A 27,207-nucleotide genomic window follows, 5' to 3' on the forward strand; every position below is an offset into this window, starting at 1 on the left:
TTTTAAGTACAAGTCGGCTCGATGGGTACGCAATGCATTTGTTCAGCAATTTTCTGGTGAAGTGCCACCTTCACGAGCACAGATTCACGTAATTGTAAATAAATTTGAAACTGCTGGCCCAATGCTCAATAAAAAACGTGTGCGCACAAGAACAGTTTTTTGCTAGCTTTTTTTTTGCTAAATGCTTTACGTCGCACCGACACAGATAGGTCTTATGGCGATGATGGGACAGGAAAGGGCTAGGAGTGAGAAGGAAGTGGCCGTGGCCTTAATTAAGGTACAGCCCCACCATTGTCTGATGAGAAAATGGGAAACTACGGAAAACCATTTTCAGGGATGCTGACAGTGGGATTCGAACCTACTATCTCCTGAATACTGGATACTGGCCGCACTTAAGCAACTGCAGCTATCGAGCTCGGTAAGAACAGTTTTAACAGAGGAAAAGGTAGATGACATTGGTGGGAATTTTGAATGGTCTCCGAATAAATCACTCACAAAATTAGCATAACAAGTAGGGGTTTTGGTTTCTTCTGCACACAGAGCTACAAAGTAATTACACACCAAAAAGTACAGGTTTACATGCGCCCATTGTTTAAAACCTACTAATCCAGCCACAAGAGTGAGATATTGCGAGTGGTATTTTGCATCATTGAATGATCGTTTATTCGACCCACAGCTTGTTCTCTTTTCAGATGAGGCCTGGTTACGTCTTAATAGTCATGTGAACAGTCATAACTCTCACTACTGATGTGAAAAAATCCTAATGGTGTTTATGAAGTTCCTCATTATGATAGGAAGATTGATGTTTGATGTGCTGTTAATGCAAGAATAACTGGGCCTATCTTTTTTGAGACGACAGTAAATGCAGAGAGGTACCAAGATGACATTTTGACGCCGTTCTTACATAAGTTAACGGAAGAAGAAAAATGCGTAGGTGATTTCAACAAGATTCAGCCCGTACTCAAACAGCAGAAGATTCCCTTCTTATAATCTTGGAAGTATTTGCAGACACAGTAATTACTGCTTGTCTATTTCCCCCTTGTTCTTCAGATCTAACAGTGTTTGATTTTTACTTGTGGGGTAAACTGAAAGAAAAAGAGAATTGAACAAATCCTCACACATTGGAGGAACTGAAAGAAAACATTACAAATGAAATCAGAAAAAATACAGTGGCAGAACTCACTCGTGTCAGCAGAATGTGGTTACCAGATACAATGTCTTTATAATGCAGGAAGGACGACACTTCCAGCATCTTTTATAAGGTAAGATTTCTTATAAGATTATTGTATACATACTTAAAACAGGGCAGCCACGCGCGACAATAGTTTGGCGGAGGCAGCTGCCGTAGCACAGAGTACAAACACCGTGCATTCGATCGTAGTTCATATGGGAGAGCCTGTATCTGTGCATTTTAAACACTGTTAATGCAAATAATAATTATCTATTAGTAGTAATTTTAAACACATAGTAAACAGTTATATGCAAATATTACTGAGCTTAATCACTTTATAGTTGATACTTGGGATAAGTGAAAATTTCCCTTAAAAAGGAGAGAGTAAAGTTAGATAATAAAATATCACAAGTAAATTTGTGTACTTATATGTCTGTATCATTTATTGTTATAAAAATTGCATTCAATGCATGCCGTTCTCATGAAAATGGTTTATATATTTTATTTGAAAATTTGTTTTTAGTGATTATGTATGCACGAAACCAACCTGTCCACAAATTGGCTCCATCAAAGCCGTAGGAATAGAGGTCATCTCCTACTCCATTGGCTCCCCATTTCTCTCCACCACCAGGGTAAGGTATGTACCTAGCAATTGTAAACATGAGTTAGAAAATATACAACACTAGTCATAATTTAATCTACTATGGTAATAAATAGTAAATTATCTTCTATATAGCATAGTTCCTATTCTACCAAGAAACTGGAAAATACTAAGAAATGTTTTGGATCGTTATTCAATATATCAGGGTTATTCGAGTGAAACATCGACAAAGCTGGTGTCACTGCAGATAATTGGCAGGATAGCCAAGAGTTGAAAACAACACTGCATGGTTTGGAGTTTGTAGTAACAGCCCTCACTAAGTAGAGGAAAAGGTTGAAGCAACATTCATGTTTTATAGTTATGTCCAAATGAATGCAATATAACATGATTCACTTCTGGTGCAAAGGTCTTTTGACCAGAAAACTGTCACAAAAATGTGCTCCATGGTAATGCACGTCAACATGCTGCCAATGCAATAATGGACAGTTGGCGCTGTATTCACTGGGGTCTTATAGATTACCTGCCTTACAGCCATGATCTCTCCTTTTGCATCAGTCACACCTTTGATCTGTTGGAAATAGTCCTCAAGAGTAAGTGTTTTACCACTAATGAAGCAGTTCTTGATGCTGTGGAAGAGTCATTCAACCAGTGTCCTTCATTGAGGAGGGTATAGAGAAACTTGTTCAGCATTGAGACAGGTGTCTGAACAGTGGGAGTGCTTATTATCAGTATGCTGTAATTTTGATATAGTGTATGTCGTTCATTACATATAGTGTAAGTTTCTACACACCAGTGTACAACTCTTATATTATTTCAGAGATTCTTATCCACAATTTTCTTAAAATCATGGAATAAATTATAGTGACCTGCTACTTACCCAGCTGTATTTGCCCAGCCTATCCTCAGATGTGGTACCATATGAGTCGTCTGCTCTATGTGGTCCATTGTGACCTCAAAGTACCACTTTTGGTACATAGCTGAACCTTGTACATGACCAATAAAGATGTTTGGTCTCACACTGTAATGATCCCAAGAAATTTTATGAAGATATACTCACACAGATTAACAAAACAATTTCATATTCTTTTAATATACTTCAGTCAAAATAAAATAATGTCTTACATAATATGTATGATGAAAGCGAAAGCTGTGTTAAAGTCAGAAATGAAAGAACTGGATGGTTTAAGTTAACAAATGGTGTAAAGCAAGGAAGTGCCCTCTCACCTCTACTATTTATAGTGGTAATGGATGATATATTACAGTAGGTGGTACAGACCATTGGGGAGAGAAGAATGAAAACAGTGTTGTTTACAGATGATCTACTAATATGGGGAAACAGTGAGAGAGAAACATAGGAACAGCTAAATGTATGGGAGGAAGTTGTGTCATCTTATGGAATGAAGTTCTCAGCCCAAAAGAGTGAAGTGCTGGTAATGACATGAAACAAGAACCGAGTGTATAATGGCGTAACAATAGGAGAGGAGCAGTTTAAAAGAGCTGAAAGCTTTAAATACCTGAGAAGTGTAATTGAAACGGAGGAAGCAGGATGGAAATCAATGAAAGAGGAAGGTGTGCAAATGGATTCTTTAAGAGTGTGGCAAGATTGATATGGAACAGGGATGTACCACAGAGATGTAAAGGAATTATCTAGAAGACTTATTTTGTGCCAATTTTGACATATGGATCAGAAACATGGATGGTGAAGGTGAGGGATAAAAGTAGAATATAAGCAGTGGAAAGGAAGTTTCAAAGGTGTTGAGTAGGTTTAACAAGAATGGACAGAATAAGTAATGAGAGAGTGTGGGAAATGGTAAATGAGGTACCCCTACAGGAAAAGATAGAAAAGTCAAGGCTGCAATGGTATGGACATGTTAAGAGAATGGGAGAAGAGAGGATACCATGAAAGATGTTACAAATGGAGTTGAAGGAAAGGAGACCTAGAGGAAGACTGAGGGACAGATGGCTGAAAGGTGTAAAGAAGAGCATCAAGGCAAGAGGAGGGAACTGGATTGAAGTGACAGAAGAGAAGTGGTGGATGGACAGGCTTATGTTCCAAGCAGACCCAGGCTGTGGTTGGAAACTGCTCCAGACGATGAGGACGACGACGACGACGACGACGACGACGATGATGATGATGATGATAACTGAGCTTAATTGAAATGAATGGATGAGGAAATAAGCTTAAATATAAAAATAATTTAAACTGAAACTGGAATAAATGAGCAGAATAATTATGATAAAACTGTCAATACTCACTTAATTTCAATATTCTAGAAGCTATCCAGTTAGATCTATTTCTACTAAAAGCGTTCAAGCACTCTCCATGCAATGGTATCATCCATATCTAAACTAGGAAACAATAATAACTGGCCTCTTCTACTGCTGTGACTGATCTGCTCCTCAAAAGTTTTAACTGCATTTAAAACAATGTCAAACACACTGTGTAAAGAGTTTCTTTTAGAAAAGTGAAGGAAGTTTCAAGAACTTGAACTACTACTATTCTTCTTGTTCTCATTTTATTGGGAGTTAGCATTTGATGTCTATTTAGCCACGTTTTACTGCTGGACGCCCTTCCCGATGCTAACTCTATGTGGAGGGATCTATTCACTATTGCATGTTTCTCAGTGGTTGATAGTGTGCTGTGTTGTATGAAGATGAAGAGAAGTAGTAAGATGAACACAAATACCTTGTCCCAGAGCCAAAAGAATGAACCAACCATAAGATATAAACCTCAGCTTGGCTGGGTATAAAATCTGGAGACCCATTGGTCTGAAGGGCAGTATGCTGATCATTCAGTCAAGGAGCCAGGCAAAGAAGTTTCAAGAGCAACTGTTGAATATTTGCTTCTTCCTATACTCCATGAAATGTATTATTTCTATTACTGTATGGGGATGACTTATTGTGATAGAGCACAAAGTTGCAAACTGAAACATGGCACTTAGATCTTTCCTATTTAAGAATGCTTAAACCATTGGCCTCAACCGCTGGCTCTCAGCCATACCGGTAAAGCAGGTCTGTTTACCAACATGTAACTCTGAGCCAGTTGCGACATCAAGCTGTTCCTACTCGTATTTACGTTTGGTCTCAACAGATGGCACAAAGTGTTGTAAATCATATTAAAGCAAAGGATATAAGCTATTGATCGGGGTAAAGCTTGCTCACTTTTGTTACACATGCATATCACAGATGGCTCTTGAGTGGTTTCATGGTTGCTTACTTGAGAGAAAGCTATGACACCATTACAGATGGTATGACATAGTATATACCATCATGTTATATCTATATGAATTTTTTTATTCTACTGGAATGCAAGTTTTGTAGTAGGTATCTTATTTCAGTATTCCTCACTGTTTCTTACAGTCATGACCAGTTGTAAGAGAAAATATTACGGAAATTTGCTAACGAGTGCATAAATTGAAAATGAATTGAAAAGTAGTGAAAGTTATTACTCCATACAAGCAATATTGGACAGTGATTATTGTAGTAGCTCAGATGAACCTACAGACTCAAGTTCTAGTTCAAATCCCAGTCCTTTGTCAACATCAGATCAAAGTCAAATTTCAAGGCATGCTCAGAGTTGAAAAGATAAGATGGCAATGGGTTTTATTGCCAACTGCCTCAGCAAGGATATAATTCCATAGTCAAGGGGCAATACAACTAGAAATATGTAATGCAGGCTAAAAGTGTCATTTTCTTCACTCATCTTGACTGCAACTTGATATGAATACACAGATGAAATTTACCTGGCTACATGGTCAACAAGCTGTGTCTGCAGCAAGAGGTTCTTCCCTGGCAATAGGAAATCACAAATGTTGTTCTGTGAACTGCGTACAGCCACTCCATTACCAACACAGAGAGAGCACAGGACATCTAGAACTTTGGGGTCTCTGCCATGCTTCTCCAGCAACGAGATGATGACCTTGATGTGCTCATCCTGGAAATACGTTAGTTACTACTGGTTTAATTATACAAATCAAAATATAAATTATAATAATGGTGACTATTAAGTTCATATTCAAGAACAGAAACTAACCCGCATCATATTCAGAGCTTCAGGGGAGTCTATGAGTACACAGTGGAGTACATCTAACATACCAGTGCCTTCACTAGAAGCTTGAGATCCCAGCCTGCTAAACAACCAGTTCAAACGGTTTGAGTTGGCAAACTGGGCACAGTTTGTATGATTTCCTTTGATGATGGCAGCTGTAATGTACAACATTATCATATCTCTAATAATACAGCTCACTTGATTAAAAAAAAGAAGCATATAATCATGAAGAACTTTCAGAAATCAGTAAATATGTACTTACCCAAAAGCTGGTATAGATATCCAGAAATCATTTCCCAATTTTGGCCAGATTCATCCCCAGCAAGGGCAACAAGAAATCCCTGAGAAGTTATTACATTGATCTTATCAATAGCTTCCAGAATCAGGTTCAAAATACCTTCCTCTTGAAAGAGATCTTGACGATTCCTTAAAGCTCGGAGTTTGTTTTGTTTCTCTTCATGTTCTGGAATGCACAAATATTGACTCTCATATCGTATCCTAGTAAAATAAAGTTTTATGATGATGGTGTTCTCCAAATTAAACATTAAACAATGATAAAATGATAAAGGGAAGATGTTTAGTCAGTTAAATTGTAATTCACATGGCCTATCTTAAGCAGCCAGAAATCAAGTTAGCTCAGCATACTGAGGTGCTAGTCATTAGGGACTTGATTCAGGAAATAGAAGGATGTTATTTCCACTGTTAGCCACTCTTTAAATTGATTTTATTAGGTTTTATTAATTTCAATTCAGGAAAAAAACCTGGATGATAACTTTCTGAAGGCCAAGGTCCTTCTTTCCCCCAGTTACCGTATTTACGCGAATAATCCCCGCACCCTAACTTTAGGTAGGCTTATTTTGAAAAAAAAAAGAAATGCCAACTTTGACGCAAAAAACCGCATCCCAATTTCGTGCTTCAAATTTTTAAAAAAATGTGCGGGTATTATTCGCGTAAATACGGGTATTTACACAAATAATCTCCGCCACCGTATTTATGCGAATAATACCCGCCACCAAATAATCCTGCACCCTAAATTTAGGAAGGCTGATTTTGAAAAAATGCCAACATTGACGCAAATAAAACCCGCATCCCAATTTCGTGCGCCAAATTTTTTTAAAAAATGTGCGGGTATTATTTGCGTAAATACGGTAATGATAACTACACACACCAGCGCAGGGACCACAGTAACACAGATTATTAAACAAAATTCAACACAGTGAGAATATCAACACTCATCCAGACATGGAAAAACAAAGTCCAATCTTCAGAGTATTTTATTTATAAAATGCTGGACTCAACACATTTCTGCATCTAAATACAGCACTTTCAAATTAAAATATAACCAGCTGCAGAGATCTCATAGAAAGCAAGTTTCTCTTGGTCAACACAGCAAGTGCCCTTGGGCTACAGACTGCTACAAAAGTGTCATTAGTCAGCACTCAGCCCTCTTTGCGACAGATGGTCACTGTGTTGACTGGGAGCTCATTATGTGATCACAACCTGTAACATCTTGCCCATCCCAGTTGATTAAAAACATCTAGTCAAATAAGAATGCCCAACCATTGTCTGATTCAACCTTCTGCTTCTCATAATGGAACCTTGGACCGGGGCAGTGATCTCTTGTTTATTTCTAAGCAATTTTGGACAAGTACCGGTACATGCATACAGGAAAGACCATCTCTAGTCCAAAAACCAATCCTGAGTCCAAATTGTGTTTCGGTTATCACTTCTTCACATTCAGAACAGATCCTGGTGTGAATAATCTTCAAGTCTATCTTTAGGATATGACTCATTAAACTGATGGCTGAATCCTGGCTCAGTCTGGTGGTATTTGGCGGTGCTCAAATATGTCAGCCCCGTGTCTGTAGATTTACTGCCACATAAAAGAGCTCCTGCGGGACAAACTTCAACAAACCCAGGAGCCTTGTCATTCTTGGCTTGGCAGATGATAGGCCACACCAAGCCATTCAAAGCGGTGGGACCTGTGTTTGCCTCATTCACGCCTCGTTCTCCAGGTCTATCATTACTAAACAGTCCCTTAGTGACAATACCCTATGATCGTCATTTGTTCCTCAAAGGCTTTCAGAACAAAAGATAAAACTATCTGAAACCGGCATGACTTTGAAGTTTGAATTCTGAGACCATCTCTCAGAGAGATGATCACACTTGATGAAACAGGACACCGTCTCCTTGGGAGACAGTCTGTAGTTGTAGGGTTAAAGTGAACCAACATTTCCATTTTGTATCTTGTATATTTAACATTAGCCAACAGATACTTTAAAGTGCAAAATGAAAATCTTAAAAAGGAACAATTTTTTTTTTGTACGTTCTAATCAATAGATATAAATTTTAATTCAAAATTTGTAACTGGCACATTTTTTCCCCATTCTCAACCATTAGGACAGATTCTTTTGCTTCCCTGTAAAATCAGGTTTTTGTTTCATGTAAGGTCTCCATTTTCTAGTGATGATATGTGACCTTGCCCTTCTTTCCTGTCTTCCAAGATCAGATATAGAGTCAGTATTGCTTGATGCATCCCTACATTTCTTCAGAAGCTAAATTGATCTTCTCCCAGCTCACCATTCTAAAACTGACACTGACCAGTAGTGGTACTGACAAACGTGTAAGGAAGAAACTTCCACTAAAACATAATTAAACTATTTGCTGTTATATCACAAGTACCCCAGGTATTTCACAGTGCAAGGAAGTCTTCTTGGTTGACGACTGGGGATGACAGTTAAATCAATTGATTCTATATTCTGAGGTAAATTACGAGGTTATCTAGGTAGTTTGGATAAGAATATTTCAGATGATTCTACTAACCAAAAGTAACCAAACTACGAAATACAAATATAAAATGCCTTATTTACCCATATCCTCGGCAGGTTGAGCAAAATAATTGATCAGATCTTCAAGACACATCACCATTTCTCCAAGATTCACAGACATAAAAAATAGGGAAGCACGTCTATTCATCTGAAGGGTCTCCAGGCCTCTGAAAGCAAAAAAATGAAAATTTGATAATGATGATAATTATTATGACAATGATTATGATAAAAATGTAATCATTATGATGATTACTGCAATGGTGCAAGATTGGTTGGTGTGTATGTTTCAGTGGGCTTAGCGTAGACTGGTACTGATATGTAATAGCAGCTTCCAGCTCAGTGAGCATTCAATGAGAAACTCTTGAATTCCTTATTCCTCTAGAGCACTTCCTTAGTACCCATGACTGCTCATGGTGAAACTCCTGAAGATTCAGTCAGTCTACAGGAAGCTTATATAGTTTTATGTGACTATTCATATTGTGATCATAGCCATGGGACCTCTCTTTTTTTTTTTTTTTTTTTTTACCCACATGAACATGACTTTTATTTTTAAGCTTAAATGTGTTGGCCTCAATTCAAACTGTAAGCACTTTGTGAGAATCCATCCATCCGTCTGTCCATCCCTCCATCCATACAGTATCCTTTTCAGTTCGAGGAACAGAGATGACAGTATGTCCATACCTTTGTTACAGCAAGGCTATGGTAGGTTTCTATGGAAGCATTGCTACAATTTAAGAGCATCGTACACATGTAAAGTGTATTTTAGTGGAGGCATAAGCTACCTAGACAAGTGGACCAAATAAACACAGAAGATTTCATTATACAAATTATACAACCATCTGGAACTTAAAATGTGACGAATGTAGCAATACGGTTGAGAAGAGAAATGCATGGTCTCAAGTAATGACCATCTCAGTTCAACTACCTCAAAGTTAAGGTTAAGTTTTCTTTAGCCGGTTTTGCTTTTCCCAACTTGGTATCCATTCCCGTATATCTTGTTTCACACTTTCAAAGAATTCATCAAAAGGTTTCTCTAACATCCCGAAGTAACTAATAAACTTGGTCATCACATAAATAATCAAATCATTTATAGAAAAGTCCTTTTTCCAAACGATTTTTCAACATAGGATATGAATGAAACCCAGAACACACTCTCTATCCTTCTTTTTTCTTTTTTTTTTCAACTATAACAAGAGATGAAAACTGGCAGTAGACCAGGGAAGGTGGCTAAGTAGTGTGGTGGGCTACTGCTTGGTGACAAGGAATTCATATGAGCTACTCTGTAGCCGATTCCAGTCACCTAGTGTGAAGCGGCCCTGTGTTGTTATAATAATCTTGTGTCTTCAAACAAATTCAAAATAATAAATTAGGGTATACTATTTTCTTTTCTTCTGACAGGCAATGCATTACATCGCAGCATCATGGCACCGTGTTTCAGAACTTACGCTTCGAAATTGTTTCTGAAAAGCACAACAAACACTCCGCTATGAGTATTCATATGAAAGAAACGGGGCATAGCTTCACCACTATAGACCAGGACCTTCAGATCTTAAAGATTATTAATAAAGGTAGTTTAATGACCAAATTCAAAAATACCTACATCTTTTTAGACCAATACTTCAATAAGAATCAAAATCTAAATGACATCGTAGATATAAAGAGCCTGGTCATGGAACAAATTCCTAACTTATTGTCATCTCTTAACGTAAACAGTAATAATTTTTTTTAAATCTTCAACTATAAATCCAGCATTAATACCCCTATATCAACAGCAGCCAATGTCCCTTCGCCTGGCCACACCCCTTCCCCCACTCGTACCAATAGCGATCTTAAATCCCCGCCCACCCCTCTTTACCCAACACACCCCCCACCAACAATGACACACCCCTACAATACAAGAAGCAGACACAAAGCGACTGTCAGACCAGCTCACACAAGCAACACAGCCAGACTTCTCTCCTAAAGTCTAAAGGGTAAGTGTCAAGAAGATTCATTCCACTAATGAACTATCCCAATATAGCACTTGCACACTTTTTGTTTATTTCACAGACTTCACACTTCACAAGCCATTACACTTACACCCAGAATCCAGTTGAACTCTTCTTCAGACTTACACGCAGATACCTTCAAAAACTTCACGACCTAAACAACATACTGCATGTTTAAGAAAAGATGGAATAATTTGTTATTTAAATGAGACTTGATGAAGCATCCTCTACTATCTTGCCATCTAACCGGTGCTTCATTTCAAAAAAATTTTAATAGAGATTCTCATTTCTTTAAGGAAGTGATGTTGATCTATAGAAGATTTTGGCTATCCCTAAAACCATATGAGCTGAACGTGTTTGATCTCCTATATATGCTAGAAGAAATGAGTAGATGTTGTGATTCCAATAGACTTCAATTGCCGTCCCAGTATCGGCATTATGAGTGTTGATATTTTTGTATTATCACCATTGGATGTGAACATGAGTAAGACGTTCCATTGGAACTTTAAGACAAGATCGGCCAGTTCACTTCCAAGTGTACCATATGTTCTTATACATCAGTCCGGCTCCATGGCTAAGTTGTTAGCATGATGGCCTTTGGCCACAGGGGTCCTGGATTCGATTCCCGGCAGGGTCAGGAATTTTAACCATCATTGGTTAATTTCTCTGGCACGGGGCCTGGGTGTAAGCATCGTCTTCATCATCATTTGATCCTCATCACGATGCACGGGTCGCCTACGGGAATCAAATCAAGAGACCTGCACCTGGTGAGCCGAACATGTCCTCGGACTCTCCCGGCACTAAGAGCCATACGCCATTTCATTTCATTTTCTTATACATCAGTGAGAATTGTTGTAAAAATAGTTTTTAGGTATAGTTTTAGTACATGTTAATCTGCTATATATGCTGAAAGAATGTGTAGATGTTTTGATTTCCACTTGACTTCATTTGCCGTCCCAGTATGGGTATTATGAGAGTTGATATCTTTTCATTATCTCCATTGGATGTGAACATGAGTAGGACGTCCCATTAGAACTTTAAGACATGATCGGCCAGTTCACTCCAAATATGACCACAATGTTCTTGTACATCAGTGCAAATTGTTGTAAAAAATATATATTTTTTGAGAATTGTTTTAGTATAGCATCCACTCAGAGCTCTGACTTGGAGTTTAGAACTTATGGCTGATGAGCCTGCGATGACAGGTGAAACATGTACCATATGCTTAAACTTTAATATAATGTTGTATCATAGTCTTAAAGACTTTAAAAGTATTGAATAGGTGGTTTTCAAAAAATTAATTGATAAACATTTTTAATCCTTGCACTTCTCCTTCAGCCATTCTTCCTTGGCTACCTTGTACATTCTATCCACTTCATTCTTTAATCACCTGTATTCTTTTCTGCCCTCTTCATTTCTAGCATTCTTGTATTTTCGGCATTCATTAATCAGGTCTAGTATCTCCTGAGTTACCCACTGATTCTTAGTTGATCTCTTCTTCCTTCCTAACATTTCTTCAGCAGTCCTACTGACTGCATTTTTCATGATGATCCACTCTTCCTCTATTGTGTTTTCTTCAGCCTTTTAATTTAGTCCTTGTGCAACATGTTCCTTGAAACAATCCCTCACACTCTTTTCTTTGAACTTGTCTAGATCCCATCTCCTTGCATTCTTTCCTTTCTTCAATTTTGTTCAACTTCAGATGGCATTTCATGACCAACAAGTTGTGGTCAGAGTCCACGTCTGCTCCTGGGAAAGTTTTGCAATCCAACACCTGGTTTCTGAATCTCTGCCTAATCATAATGAAGTCTATTTGATACCTTCCAGTGTCTCCAGGTCTTGTCTACATATACAGCCACCGTTTGTGGTGTTTGAACCAAGTATTGGCAAGGACTAAATTATGATCAGTGCAGAATTCAACCAGCCGACTTCCTCTTTCATTCCTTTGTCCCAATCTGAATTCTCTTACTGTATTACCTTCTCTTCCTTGGCCTACCACTGCATTCCAGTCTCCCATGACAATTAGATTCTCATCGCCTTTTACATATTGTATTAAATCTTCTATCACTTCATATATTCTTTCTATTTCCTCATCATCTGCTGAACTAGTAGGCATATAGACCTGCACTATTGTGGTGGACATTGGTTTGGTGACTATCTTGACGACAATAATTCTTTCATTATGCTGGTCGTAGTAGCTTACCCACTGCCCTATTTTCTTATTCATTATCAAATCAACTCCTGCCTTTCCCCTGTTTGATTCTGTGTTGATAATTCTGTAGTCGCTTGACCAAAAATCCTGTTCTTCCTGCCAACATACTTCACTTATACCAACTCCACCTAACTTTAGTCTATCCATCTCCCTTTTCAAATTCTCTAACCTACCACAATGATTTAAACTTCTAACATTCCACGCTCCGACTCGCAGAATGTCAGTATGCATCTTTCTGATGATTGCCCCCTCTCGTGTAGTCCCCATCTGGAGATCTGAATGGGGAACTAGTTTACCTCCAGAATATTTTACCCAGGAGGAAGCCATCATCAGTACATCATTCATACAGAGAGAGCTGCATGTCCCCGGGAGTTAGTTACGGCTGTAGTTTCCCGTTGCTTTTAGCCGTGTAGCAGTATCAACACAGCTAAGCCATGTTGAGTATTATTACAAGGACATATCAATCATCTAGACTGCTGCCTTGCAACTTCCAAAAGGCTGCTAATCCCCTTTTGATGAACCATTTGTTAGTTTGGTCTTTCAGCATATACCCATCCGATTTGGTTGCACCTGCAGCTCGGCTATCTGCTTCACTGGGACACGCAAGCCTCCCCACCGCGGCAAGGTCACATGGGTCGCAGGGGAGATGACATTACATATTTTAGTTACAAACATTTAAAACTGAAGTAAGACTAATGTTATGAATGTTAAAATGTTGTTATTAACCCTCGGGACGTCGCGCCGCGGTCTTTTCGACCGTACGCATACTTCCTTTGTTACTCTGTCTACGATTGTTGCAGGGCAGATTTCTCCCTCTGCCCCAGCAGACACTAGCACCAAGAGAACACAATACAGTACACGCCAGGCAGCCAAATCTGATACAACCCAACCACGACAGCAGTAACATACATCAGCAATTACAGACGAGAGAGCCACCATTCTGCAATTGACACTTATGCACAAAAGCATATTGTATTTTAATATTTTAAGGCAACATTCAATTGCAGCTGCACATATCTACCTCTGGTTACACATTAGACTTGTCATCTATAACTGAAGAATCTATTAATCATACTAGTGGATAAGCCTAACATATAGCAGAACCCCAAGAGAGCACCGCCTATGAATACAAGCAAAGACATTCTCCATTTATATTGGACAAAAATAAGAAAATCGACAAACGCGAGATGTTAAACTCATTTTAATGAAGTGTTCCTAGTCATTATAATGGATTTTAACATGTACTATATATTTTAATATGTACTATATATTTTAAAGTGTTTATGTACCTGTACTTTTAAAATAAGTTAATCCACACAAATTTTAGGCCTAAAAGATACACCCACACTCATATTTAGATTGTACATATAGCCAGCTTTTACTTTTAAACATGCCCAATTTGAATGTTGGACACATTCCATTATTATGACTTTTCTACTAGGCAAGGCAAATTAACCAACTTTGACTAATGTGAAGGTACTAATGTACAGCTGAGGATAACTGTATAAAAAGTCAAAACCGGTACTGTAAGTAGGATCTTATATAAATAAAACTTGTATTGATAAGGTGGAACCTTTCTTATCTATAATATACAAGAACTATCAATACAAATAATGAAACTAATAAATCAAGGATTACAGAAGTCGTCCTGCACAAATCTAAAAGATTCATGAGCTCGAGATGATACAGGTATTGAGCTTTTGCGCACAACTATGAGTCTCAGAAATTTTCAATTCCTATTGACTGCTTTGCGGTTTGACGATTTCACAAGCAGGGTAGATCGTCAGAAATCTGATAAATTCACAGCTTCGGGAGGTGTGGGTGGAATTCGTCGAACATTGCAAGTCGTATTACTCTAAGTGAATACGTCACAATGGACGAAATGCTTGACACCTTCCGTGGCAGATGCCCTTTTCATCAATATATAGGAAATAAGCTGGTGAAATATGGTTTAAAAATATTTGCACTTGCAGATGCGAGGACCTTCTATACATACAATAAGGAGGTATATACAGGGAAGCAACCTGATGGACCCTACAAAGTGAATGACATTGATGAAGAATTGGGTGAGGCAGAGAAACCTGAAATATTGACTTTACTGAAAGCATCTTTTACATTGTCATGAACGAGCAGACGATGTACTCTGACACTGTTTTACACTCTCCTCAATGTAGGTAGCGTCAACAGTTTCATAATACTACAGAACAAAGTTGACATAAACCGTCGTTCATTTTTTAAGACACCAGCAACTGAGCTATGCCAAGATTACTTGCAGTATCGCTTCTTTCTTTAAAATAATCCCCAACAAATTTAGCTGAGACTACGGGATATTCTTGGGACAGGAAGAGAAGAAGAAAGGCCTGAGAGGAATAATCAAAACCCTGGGAGAAATGCCTTCATGTGCTACCTGGTCTCTGCACATATGCCAGGAGCACACTGTCTTTACCTGTCAAGCCTGCAGTATGGGGACAGCAGATGAAGATGAAGAAAATGAGGATGACAGTTTTATTATCTAAGGCTACAGTCAGCTCACGAATATAATGAAGAATGATAAATAAATTGTCTTTAGTGAACAGTAAATCTCTAATTGCTGTTACCCTTCTATCTATTATAGCCTTACTCTTACCATTGGACTGCATACTTTATTTATATTGCTGAGACTTTGTTTTCTTACATATTTTTACTGATAGTTGTAAATTACTTGTACAATGTACTACACTTTTTTTTTTTTATCAGTTTACTTTTGTGAATTCTGTGAATCTATGTTCTTCCTATTTCACTGTTTTTTGATGTGTGTGTTAAGTAGAACATAACATTAGTTATTGTATTACTTAAAGCACTATTTAAATGTAAATAAATAATATTTGTATTTTTAATGATGAAAATAGAGAGTAAACAAAAAATATAGCAACATAACAAAAATAAATAGCAAATTGAAATACAAAAATGATATGGAATTCTTGCGCAATCTTTTCTACTGCACATGATGACTGATGTTGCACTGCCTCGCGCAACATCCCGAGGGTTAAGAAAAAGTTTATGTCTTATAAGGTCGTGGTTGAACATCTTCAGTGTACAATGTTATTCATTTGGGAAAGAGGATATCACGACAAGTGATGAACGTGGAATTTAAGGTTTTTAAATTCTCATTAACCGTAAGGTATTGAATAAGGAGGATACTGTTCAACAATAATTCATTGTTATAGTGATTTAAAGAATATTAGTTGCTATGCTAAGTTATTGTTTTTCTCTTACATGATTTATGGCAGCATTGTGTATGTATTTTGCCTGGCAATCTTCTCTCAAGACTAGATAGTTTTTCAGGGATATTATTTGAAATGATGTTGCAATTTAATGAGGAGAGGAATATCCGAAAATAAATTAAAGGAATACTATAAGTAAGAATGAGAGAACACGTAGTGTTAAAAGAGAATTCCACGATGACATCTATTGGAAATTATTTCCTTCAAATTTTAATACAAATGGCTGATATACATTGGCTCATAGTTTTGATATCATGAAAGACTATTGTAATTAACAAGCTTAGGTGTGGAATTCGAGGACAGACAGATACCATTGTTGATGAAACTTGTCTGTTGTTGAGCATGGGCTATCAATCACTGTCAATGGATAATAAAACCCTTGGTTGTTTGGCAAACTCATATGTAATAGCATCCCCTGGACCAGTGAGGAAAGCAATGGTACACTAACTTACTCCTCATTTCCCTATTACGTATTTTCAGTGACACTTAGGCTAGTTATGACAGCTGATGGTGGAGATGCTGAGGTTCCAATCAGTCTCAGGCTGAGGACTGTACATACATATTTTACTGTATACTTTTGAGCAAAACTGTTAGTGGAATAATTTGATTTTTCTTGAATTCTTGGGCACACCCTTTTCCATTATTAGTATTGTTATTGCTATTAGGCCTGCATAAGCGTATGATATTTACTTTATGATGCACTTAAACTGAAATGATCTCACCTTACTTAACAATTTTATTTTCCGCTTTACACCTTTGTGTCTAGTCTGTTTTTAATTTGCATTTTCTTACCACTTTTAAAATAATTTTTTTCCTCAAGTAATGAAGCATTTTGTTCATTACTTTCTGAAGACCCTAACAGTTCCTTCTTCCACATGTTTTCAAAAATGATATACACTCTTCAATAACAAAAGTGAATCAAAGTACTATCTTATGAACTATGCAACTGTAGATTTTATGGCTTATGATCATAACATTAAAAGTCATGTGAAACTACAAGCTTGCCTGTTTTGCTTCAGAAATCATGACTTTACAAAGCTCATTTTTTTCTCATATATTCAACTTATTTATTAAATTAATTCCCATTCTGATATATTCAGACAGTGGAAACAGTACTTACACAATAAACTTTGTGAACAGAGAACTACACTTTCGGATGACTCTTGCTGTTCTAGATTCTTCTTCTTGACTACGACTGAAATCTAATCCATCATCCATTTTCCCCTCTTCATGTAGCACAGCCTGTTTCTCTTCAACTTTACCAACACCTTTCTTCTTAGTCTCGTAAGACTGAAAAGAAATTACATAATTACAAAATTAAGTTATTTGGCTTCTTCTAATTGAGAAATTACATATGACAGGTAATCTCTAACACATTTCTTTTCTATCAAAAAGAAAAAAAGCTAGCAAAAGATTCTAAAAATATGTATAATTTTAAAACGAAAAAGTAATTTTCATATCAATTTCAGGGAGAGTGCCTCTGCATGTAATAGACCTCACAAGACAGGAATATCTGACTTTTTTCTATTTCTCTAACATCTCATTGACACAGACGTTCTTATGTTGTACAATGGGATAAGAAAGGTTATTCCACTGAAGCTCAACTTGTAAGATTCCAGCAAGATATAGCAGATATCTTGGATTCAGGAGATCAATGGACTGTATCGCGATTGACCTGTTTAAAACATTTGACAGGGTGGATCATGAGAGACTACTGGCAAAAATGAGTGCAATTGGACTAGACAAAAGAGTGACTGAATGGGTGGCTATTTCTAGAAAATAGAACTCAGAGAATTAGAGAAGGAGAAGCTTTATCTGGCCCTGTAATAATTAAGAGGGGAATTCCTCAAGGCAGTATTATTGGACCTTTATATATATATATCAATGAAATGAGTAAAGAAGTGGAATCAGAGATGAGGCTTTTGCAGATTATGTTATTCTGTACAGAGTAATAAATAAGTTACAAGTTTGTGAGAAACTGCAAAATAACCTTGATAATATTGTGAGATGGACAGCAGGCAATGGTATGATGATAAACAGGGTTAAAAGTCAGGTTGTGTGTTTCACAAATAGGAAAAGTCCTCTCAGTTTTAATTACTGCGTTGATGGGGTGAAAGTTCCTTTTGGGGATCATTGTAAGTACCTAGGTGTTAATATAAGGAAAGATCTTCACTGGGGGAATCACATAAATATGATTGTAATTAAAGGGTACAGATTTCTGCACATGCTTATGAGAGTATTTAGGGGGTGTAGTAAGGATGTAAAGGAGAAATCATATAAGTCTCTGGTAAGACCCCAACTAAAGTATGATTCCAGTGTATGGGACCCTCACCAGGATTACTTGATTCATGAACTGGAAAATAATGCAAAGAAAAAGCAGCTCGATTTGTTCTGGGTGATTTCCGACAAAAGAGTAGCGTTACAAAAATGTTACAAAGTTTGGGCTGGGAAGACTTGAGAGAAAGGAAATGAGCTGCTCGACTAAGTGGTATGTTACAAGCCATCACTCTCATGTATGTTCCGAGCTGTCAGTGGAGAGATGGCGTGGAATGACATCAGTAGACAAATAAGTTTGAGTGGTGTCTTTAAAAGTAGGAAAGATTACAATATGAAGATATAGTTGGAATTCAAGAGGACAAATTGGGGCAAATATTTGTTTATAGGAAGGGGAGTTAGAGATTGGAATAAGTTACCAAGGGAGATGTTCAATAAATTTCCAATTTCTTTGCAATCATTTAAGAAAAGGCTAGGGAAACAACAGATAGGGAATCTGCCACCTGGGCGACTACCCTAGATCAGTAATGGTTGATTGATTGCCTGACTGATTGATTGATTGACTGATCAATTGATTGATTGATTGATTGATTGATTGATTGATTGATTGATTGATTGATTGATTGATTGAGTGAGTGAGTGAGTGAGTGAGTGAGTGAGTGAGTGAGTGAGAAAGAGGCGACTATGGCCTTAATTAGGGTACATTCTCAGCATTTGCCTGGTGAGGAAATGGGAAATCATGAAAACCATCTTCAGGACTGCTGACAGTGGAGTTCAAACCCACTATCTTCCGACTGCAAGCTAACAGTTAATTGAATCAAGTCTTGATGAATTTCTTGGAATATAAGGTGAAAGTCAAAGAAATGAATTAGCCAGTTATGAGCTTGTTATGCCAAGCTGAGTTGGTATGTTCAGGGAAGCAGTGGATATACTGTGACAACAAGGGTAGCCATTTTTGCTAATGAAAGTAACACATAATGGACTTAAGCAGCATGGTTTTCAGATTAAAAAAAAAAAAAAAAAAAACCAAACACTGAAAGGAACATCAGGGTGATAAACTAACACAAAAAAAATCTGTTAGAAAGTCCTTTAACATGATTTACTCTATAAAAGCTTCAATTTAAATAGATGATTATTGTCTCATAGATACATGATTTGTTTTTAAGAAATTGCCTTTTTCTATAAATTTCTTAAAGATTTTCACCATTAAATGCACTAATAGTTATTTTATTTATCAATATTTTCCTTCATATATGATACTCTGTACATTCATAACAAAACTTTAAGCTGAAGTTCATAGTAACTTCATGCTACTATCTTAACAGTACAACAAGATGCTACTGTTTGAAAATGCTGATTCTGCTGCTATAGCAGTAGTAGCAATGATACCAACTGCACGTGGTAGGCCTACCTAGCCACACATCATTTTATCTCATAGAAGGTCTTGGAAAAACTTACAGAAATAAGAAAATTTATTGTTGTCATTGATGCTTTCACGGTCCTTACTTACACACATGATATAGGCTTTTGGGCTTATGCCGTGTCAAGAAAATAAGCTCTGTGTCATCAGAAGAAAATCATGACTGTCCTCGAGAAAGGCTTTAGAAGCTTCACCTTATTGTCTTGACATGGCATAAGCCCAACAGCCTATATCATGTCTACAAGAAAATTTATTATTTAGGAAGACAGACAATTCTAAAATTTACTATTCTCCTAAGGACCATCAGATTGTATAAGGAGTCATTCATCAAAATTTTTCAGCTATTTATTCCCAATTATCACTACTGTAAACTGCTTATTATTTACAGATAACCAGAGAGATAATAATAATACTATTCGTTTTATGTCCTGCTATATACTTTTATCATTTTCAGAGAAGTCATAATTTTGTTCTGCAGGAGTTCGTTTCTTTTATGTAGCAATAAATTTACTGACACAAGGCTGACATATTTGAACATCTTCAAATACCACTAGATTGAGCTGGGATCAAACCTGCCAACTTGAACTTAGAAAGCCAACACTCTACCATCTGAGCTATTCAGCCTGGACCAGAGAGATAAATTGATTCAATAAGGAGCTCTTAGTCTACTTTGGAGCTCTTAAATCTTGTCTTTTAGAAGAAATTATTTGTTTAAGGAAATATATACTCTTTCCTATCCCCCTTTCCTCACCCTCAACTTAACCTAAATTAAGGATATTCTGTTCTCTTCCATACCAGAGCCATTCAAATTGTAGGAGATTTAAAATTTTAAAAAAAACCCTTTCTCTCCAATTTGAATTTTTCTGAATAGGAGTAAAGATTATTGTATGCTAGAGGGTCTTTTCTTCTATTGTTTGTTTTTAAAACAGCATACTGCAAAGAGTAAAATGTATGTTAAGTCATTTATTATTTTCTTTCCCTGGTAAAATCACCTAATGTGCATGCTTTGTAAGGTATAATGTATTTTTCAAAACTGCAATGTTCCACAAGAACTGAAGAAGAGCATTGAAAGGTGAATCAAGATTGTTTTCCAGGAAATGTCCAAGCACTCTATACATTATGGGAAAAGCAGTATGAATCATGATTCAAGGAACTACTTTAAAGGACATATACTATAAATACATGCAAAGTTAAATTTTTCTATGTTGGATAACAATTTGAGAGGGTTTTTGAAGTTACTTTACCCTAGTATGTTAAATGGAAGATGTGTGGTTTTCATACCGCCGACAATCTTCTTATCGACTTGCCATATGCCATTTCATTTTTTAAATTAAAAGAGTGCATCAAAAAATTCCATTTCTTAGGAGTACTAACCTTATAGGACAGCCACAGGCATGTCTCTGAATGTTGCACTATCACAGTACTGTCACCATACTTTATGATGGGAGCACCAATCACTTCTAAGTCTTTGTCCTCCAGAACAACTTTCTGATCATCCTTTTCTTGACGTAAGCAGAAAGTAGAAGATGCAATAGTGGCTTCCTCTCTTCAGGTAAGAAGAAACAAGAAGAGCATAAATTATGTCAAAATTACATCACTGCACTAATTAAACTGTTATCAAAAACAAATTCCATTGAATGCAGAAATTTCCTTGATAATGTTCAAAGAAAAATAGTCTCTCACCTGTTTACAAGATAGAGTTCATTATTTTCATTCACTCCCAGATAACGGCCAGTGGTGAGATGTCTTATCCTCATTGGGTGATACCAGTTAATGAAACCTCCAGCCCACTTGGTTCGAGCCAATTCTAATCTCCAAAGAGATCGAGCTTGGCTCATCACACTACCTCCTTCATATACAACAATACTGCAACAGAGAAATAAATGGTTTAAGTCTTCCGATCCATAAATCACACGCACATGACTGTCAATTGTTGTAGTTTCTTATCCAGTTTTAACAACACATTTTGGATGAAGTGAGTTGATCAAAAATAACAGTTTGGTTTTCCCAGTATATGAACCAATCAATCAATCAATCAATCAATCAATCAATCAATCAATCAATCAATCAATCAATCAATCAATCAATCAATCAATCAATCAATCAATCAATCAATCAGTGATCTGCATTTAGGGCTGCTTCCCAGGTGGCAGAATCCCTATCATTTGTTTACCTAGTTTTTTCTTAAATATTTTCAATGAAAGATATTTATTGAACATTTTCCTTGATAATTTATTCCAATCCCTTACTCCTCATCCTATAAATGAATATTTGCCCCAATCTGTCCTCTTGAATTCCAAATTTATCTTCATCTCTCCTACTTTTAAAAGCTACACTCAAGTTTATTCTTCTACTTATGTCATTTTGTTCCCTCTTCCCACATGTTCATCTTATTAAGTGCGCCTTTTCTAGTTCCGATCTCTCTACATATGACTTGATTTAACATTTGTTTCTTCCTTTCCAATACTTTTACTATCCTCTTGGAATCCTTTTCTCATTTGTGTTTGTCTAGTGTTCCTAATCTCTTACACCTGTATTTATATTATGTTTCTTCCATTTTCCTACATTTATCCAGCTTTCTTCTTAGCCTACACTACCTGCATCAAGATTGTAGATGTGTCAAGATGGTGCCTCAATGAGTGTTGATGCCTGCCCTCCTGATGAAGTTGGGAAGCAGAAATGAGCTTGTCAGGGGCTGAGAAAAGATGGATGCTGAAGAACTGGGATTGATTAGGAGAGAGCCTATCAGTTCAAAAACAGCAGGGTATGAAGATGTGGAAATTATCCTTGTTCTTTTGTGTTTTCATGTGTCTTTGTCTCTTCTTTCTGTTGCTCCCTCTTCCCAAACTGACCTGCTATTAATGTATGTTCATCCTATTATGTTGTTCTTTTCTTGTTCATATCTTTATACGGCATATGACTTTCACTAAATTAACATGTTGAGGACCTTCCTGTTGGACCATGCAATTGTTTTGTATTAATCTTTTCTTAAATATACAAAACTGTGGGCAAAAATACAAATACCCATAAATAAAATGAAAATTTTTTTTTGGACTATATTCGTAGCCATCCCTAGGAATTGCCGTGGTGCAGTCATAAACATATTTTGCTTGAACCAGTGGTTCCCGCATAGCGGTCTGGGCAAATTTCCCACACATTTATAGGAAATACTTTCATTAGTTATTTTTTGGTCATTTGTTCTTCAACAGTTGGCAAGACAGCATCCGCACTTATGTAAGGTCGTTTTGTTCTTTCATGTCGTATGCAATCACGTGCTTTTATATGATCATTGTTGTAGGGTGGCATTTCTGTGTATGGCAGTGCTACTGTGATCATAAAAATGTCTTAAGTGTTCCAACAGGGTAGTCAAAATGGTAGAGGAAATATTAGCAGGTATGGATAGGACATCTCATGGTCCCATAAAAAAATTCTGCTGGAACCAATGGTCCTGTGTTGCAGTCCGCTCGATATTCTTATTCCCACCCCAGATGTACCGAACTTTCCGCAGGGACCACAGCAGTCCTCTGATCTCCAAGAAACATAAAGTTCAGTGTTTACTCAGTGGTCCCTGTGGACCACTGTGGCCTGACAGGAAATTCTGCTATTGTGTCCAGCCCCACGGTGTAGAGGGCAACGCGTCCGCCTGTCAACCGGCGGCCTCGGGTTCGATTCCCAGCCGGGTCAGGGGTTTTTAATTGTAAATGATTAACATCCCTGGCCTGGGGACTGGGTGTTTGTGTCATCCTTAATGTTCCTTTCCTCACATTCAACACTCTACACTTCCGCAATTACAATTACATGCAAGTTCATATCATATGGTGCAAGTAGTGGCAAAAGATCTACAGAGATCGATGTCATGAACAAATATCAGTATTTAAAAAAATTTTAAAAATAAAAAACTACTATTGTGATCAAAATAATGTACGAGCATTCCAAGAGAATAGTTGGCAGTGAGAATGTTACCAGGTATGAATAGGGACTGCCATGGTCCTATCATAAAAATGTTCCTTGTAAATAAAACAAATTAAAGCCAATTTTCCTTTGTTTTTAAAATTTCTCTCCTAAAATTAGGGTGGGTGGACTTTTTGATGGCATAGAGTTTTTGTGTATGTACAGTAAGTTTGTGTTTTTAAAAAGTTCTGTGAAATTTTTTAAATGAATATTTTAAATGTATGTTCACAACTGTGATACTACCTATACAGTATAATGAACCTGTCTTTTTCTTACTCTGATACTTTTTTTTACAGGAAAATTTCTTTAAAAAGTACTTAACATGTTAAGCATCAGAGTGATCTGTTTGGACCGCCGGCCAAATTTCCTGTCATGCCACGGCAGTCTGCAGCTTAACATAATTACATTAGTTCCAGTTATATGCTACACAGTTTCCAATTATGCACATCCTGCACTGTCTGTCACACAAGTCAATGGCACTCATTCATCAGTTGAACGCTCCAACAGTCTCTGTAGACTCTGCACTGACATGACACAATAGGCATTCCTGACTTCACTGAAGACAGACTCAGCTCCACGGCAGAACATAACTGAACACACTTCATAACTGGAATAGTCTGCCAATTCAACTCAACTCTGCACTGCACATATTCAACTGAAAACACACTCTCAGACTATACAGTGTTCAATGCAGTACTTCACGGCAGTACACACACAGTACTCAGTACTCCACACAGCACTCCATGACAGTCAACAGAACACTCACTAGACAATACTCCCCTGTACTCACAAAAGTCAACTCTATAATAGCACTGACTAACTGCCTAACTACCTTACATGGGCTGGGCCTAGCAGCCGAGATGTTTACCAAGAGTGGAAGGTCTCCAGAATGCTCCAGAGGGTGGATACGTCCAGAACAGTCAGTGCCGAACCTTCTGGGCTAGTGACCCAAGGCCTCCCAGTAATGTCAGAGAGAGGACCACCTTCTGCTCCTAGTTTTGTCCTAAGTGATTGGTTGCACAGGCAGGGGGTGAAAGCCAATTATTTGGTGATGTAACTTGTGGGTGGGACAAGGCTAAATTGCTCCTCACACCTTGGAATCAGCATGGCAGCTAACCCACCACAATATGTAGTGCTAAAACCTGGAGTAGAAACTGTTGTAACAAACATTGCAAAGTTCCAGCATGTGTGTTTCCTCTGTATAAGTACTCCTTGGCTTTTACAGCTATAAAAAACATGTATAAGATTTGCTAAAGATCTGGCCGGAGAGAGGGTGTCACACTCTAGTTGGGTTGCCCCACCCTTCTAGAGTGGAGAATGAAAGCTTTAAATAAATAATCATAAAAACCATTATGTGCTTTAGCGCTGTCACTCGCAGTATTGTCTGTGTACTGATGTGGTGTGCAAAGATTGACTAATGTTGACTTATGTATTTCCAGTGCAACAAAGGGTTAAATACTGTATTATAGTATGTTAATGTTGAGTCCAGTATTATTGATTTCATCCAACTATTGGTACCGATATATAAACAGAAACAACTGTATGCAATCAACAGTAACCAGCAGTAACCAGCAACAATCAGTAATGATGGCCATTTGTTTGACGGCTGATAGAACTTGCATTGTGTGTAATGTGCAGTGGTAAACATGTAGCTTTTTGTTGCACATTGGTCCAAAATTCATTATGGCAATTGTCCTCCTTTTCCTTTTTACATATGCATATGCTATCCAAGCATTATCGGGCACCTGGAAATGCCACTTACCTACCAATGAAGTAAGAAATTCTTTACAATTTACAGGTGAAGTCTCAGGAAATGAAGATGATGTGTAGCTAAATGGAAACTTATTTGCAGGAGTTAAGAATAGTAGGCCTGCAATGTACCAATATTTCATTTTTAAAAAGAAAATTCCTCACTTTTGTCCCGGTTGGTCACTCCAGGTTGAAGGTATAGTAAGACATTCATCTCCTCCATGGAAGAACCTCAAAACATCGCCACCAAACACATAACCTGGTGAAAAACAAATAGCACTATCATTACTAAACTGACAGAAAAAAAATAGGAAGCATATATAGAAGATATTTTAGGAAATCACTTCAGCTATAAGGAAAGGAAAAGTGGAAAGGTGTAAAATTGTTTAAACCTTCTAAACACAAAATTATAATACACAAAGGTCACAAGAGATTTGGAGCATACATTTTAAGAAGCTTCATATAATTTGAAATATGATTCATGACCACTATTTTCAAGTTAGTCCATACCATTTCGGCTTACTGGTCTCTATCTTGTCTTGAAGATAACCAGCAGCAGAATTTTAAGCTGGATTGTACTGATCATTATGATAAGGATTCTTTAATTCAAAATTCTTGGAATGTCAAGGGACTAATAACCCTAAATAAGATATGTAGTACTTACAACAAGCAGACCAAGACTTGAACAATATGATAGTGAGATCACATAGCCTATATAAGAGACTAGGTAAAATGTGTTTTTATTATTTGCTTTCATGCTACAGATTGACAAATATACATGAAATCATACTCTACATTCATCACTTCAAATGATTTTAGAAAGTAAATCACTACCCTCTTCCCACATATCATAGTCTCTTTAAAATTGAATCATTCTAAAAGATGATAAATGATGTGTCATGGCTTTTTGCTGCTTAGAGTGAAATGTTAACGTATTTCTGAAAAGTACAGTATTACCATACATCATCATCATCATCATCTTCTTCTTCTTCTTCTTCTTCTTCTTCTTCTTCTTCATTTCCCATTTCCAATCTTCTGGGTCAGGTTGTGAATCAAGGACCTCCACAATTGTCATCCCTCCACATCTCCCCTCCTTCTCGAATATTTCTTCTACTCTTAAGCCTCATTCACAATGCAAACGTAACCGTAAACTTAACGACGTAACGTAACCGTAAAATTAACGTAAAATTTGCGGTATTCACAATGGAGGAACGTAACATTAACGTAAAGAGTATACAGCAGCCAATCAAAACACTGCCATGTTATTTAGCACGGAAGTCGGGTTTTGGGCTATCTCGCAGTTTTATATTTCAATACCTCGATGGAATCAAACAACGTGGTAGCGGAATTCATATTACTTCAAACATATATTGCTTTGCTCCTGGGAGCTGTGTAGGCCTACGGTACCTGAAAAGGCGATCTAAACAACGGTGCAGAAAATGGGTTCATCCCTTGAATCAAAGAAGGTTATCTCAGGGCGATTTCGGTAATCTACTGTAAGAAATGACCCTCATCAGTTCGTTTTGGACATGCGGATGAAACCTGAACTGTTTGCCTTTCTTACGATTCGCTTCCCCTTTTCGAATAAAAAGAAATGTAAGGTCTCCTTTACCGACATCTATGCCCCTATCTATCACACTCCGATGAGATGTTTGGATCTATTTGTTTGGATGATATCGTTTTCGTAAACTAGTAGTGCGTC

The 27,207-nt window shown here is 37.3% G+C and overlaps 1 protein-coding gene across 1 annotated transcript in view; it reads right to left on the reverse strand.

Annotated features, from left to right (window-relative positions):
* Positions 1-27,207, reverse strand: part of RyR (Ryanodine receptor) — a 623,761-nt gene that overhangs the window by 391,362 nt on the left and 205,192 nt on the right. Inside the window, exons 9-18 of the mRNA XM_067151578.2 lie at positions 25,671-25,764; positions 21,489-21,671; positions 21,180-21,351; positions 17,232-17,401; positions 8,691-8,815; positions 6,083-6,283; positions 5,806-5,975; positions 5,516-5,706; positions 2,650-2,790; positions 1,719-1,816 (exon numbers count right to left, since the gene is read on the reverse strand). Coding sequence (XP_067007679.2) covers positions 1,719-1,816; positions 2,650-2,790; positions 5,516-5,706; positions 5,806-5,975; positions 6,083-6,283; positions 8,691-8,815; positions 17,232-17,401; positions 21,180-21,351; positions 21,489-21,671; positions 25,671-25,764 — 1,545 coding nt within the window. The remainder of the gene's footprint in view (positions 1-1,718; positions 1,817-2,649; positions 2,791-5,515; positions 5,707-5,805; positions 5,976-6,082; positions 6,284-8,690; positions 8,816-17,231; positions 17,402-21,179; positions 21,352-21,488; positions 21,672-25,670; positions 25,765-27,207) is intronic.

Source organism: Anabrus simplex, chromosome 7 (assembly GCF_040414725.1).
Source record: "Anabrus simplex isolate iqAnaSimp1 chromosome 7, ASM4041472v1, whole genome shotgun sequence".
Taxonomy (NCBI): domain Eukaryota; kingdom Metazoa; phylum Arthropoda; class Insecta; order Orthoptera; family Tettigoniidae; genus Anabrus; species Anabrus simplex.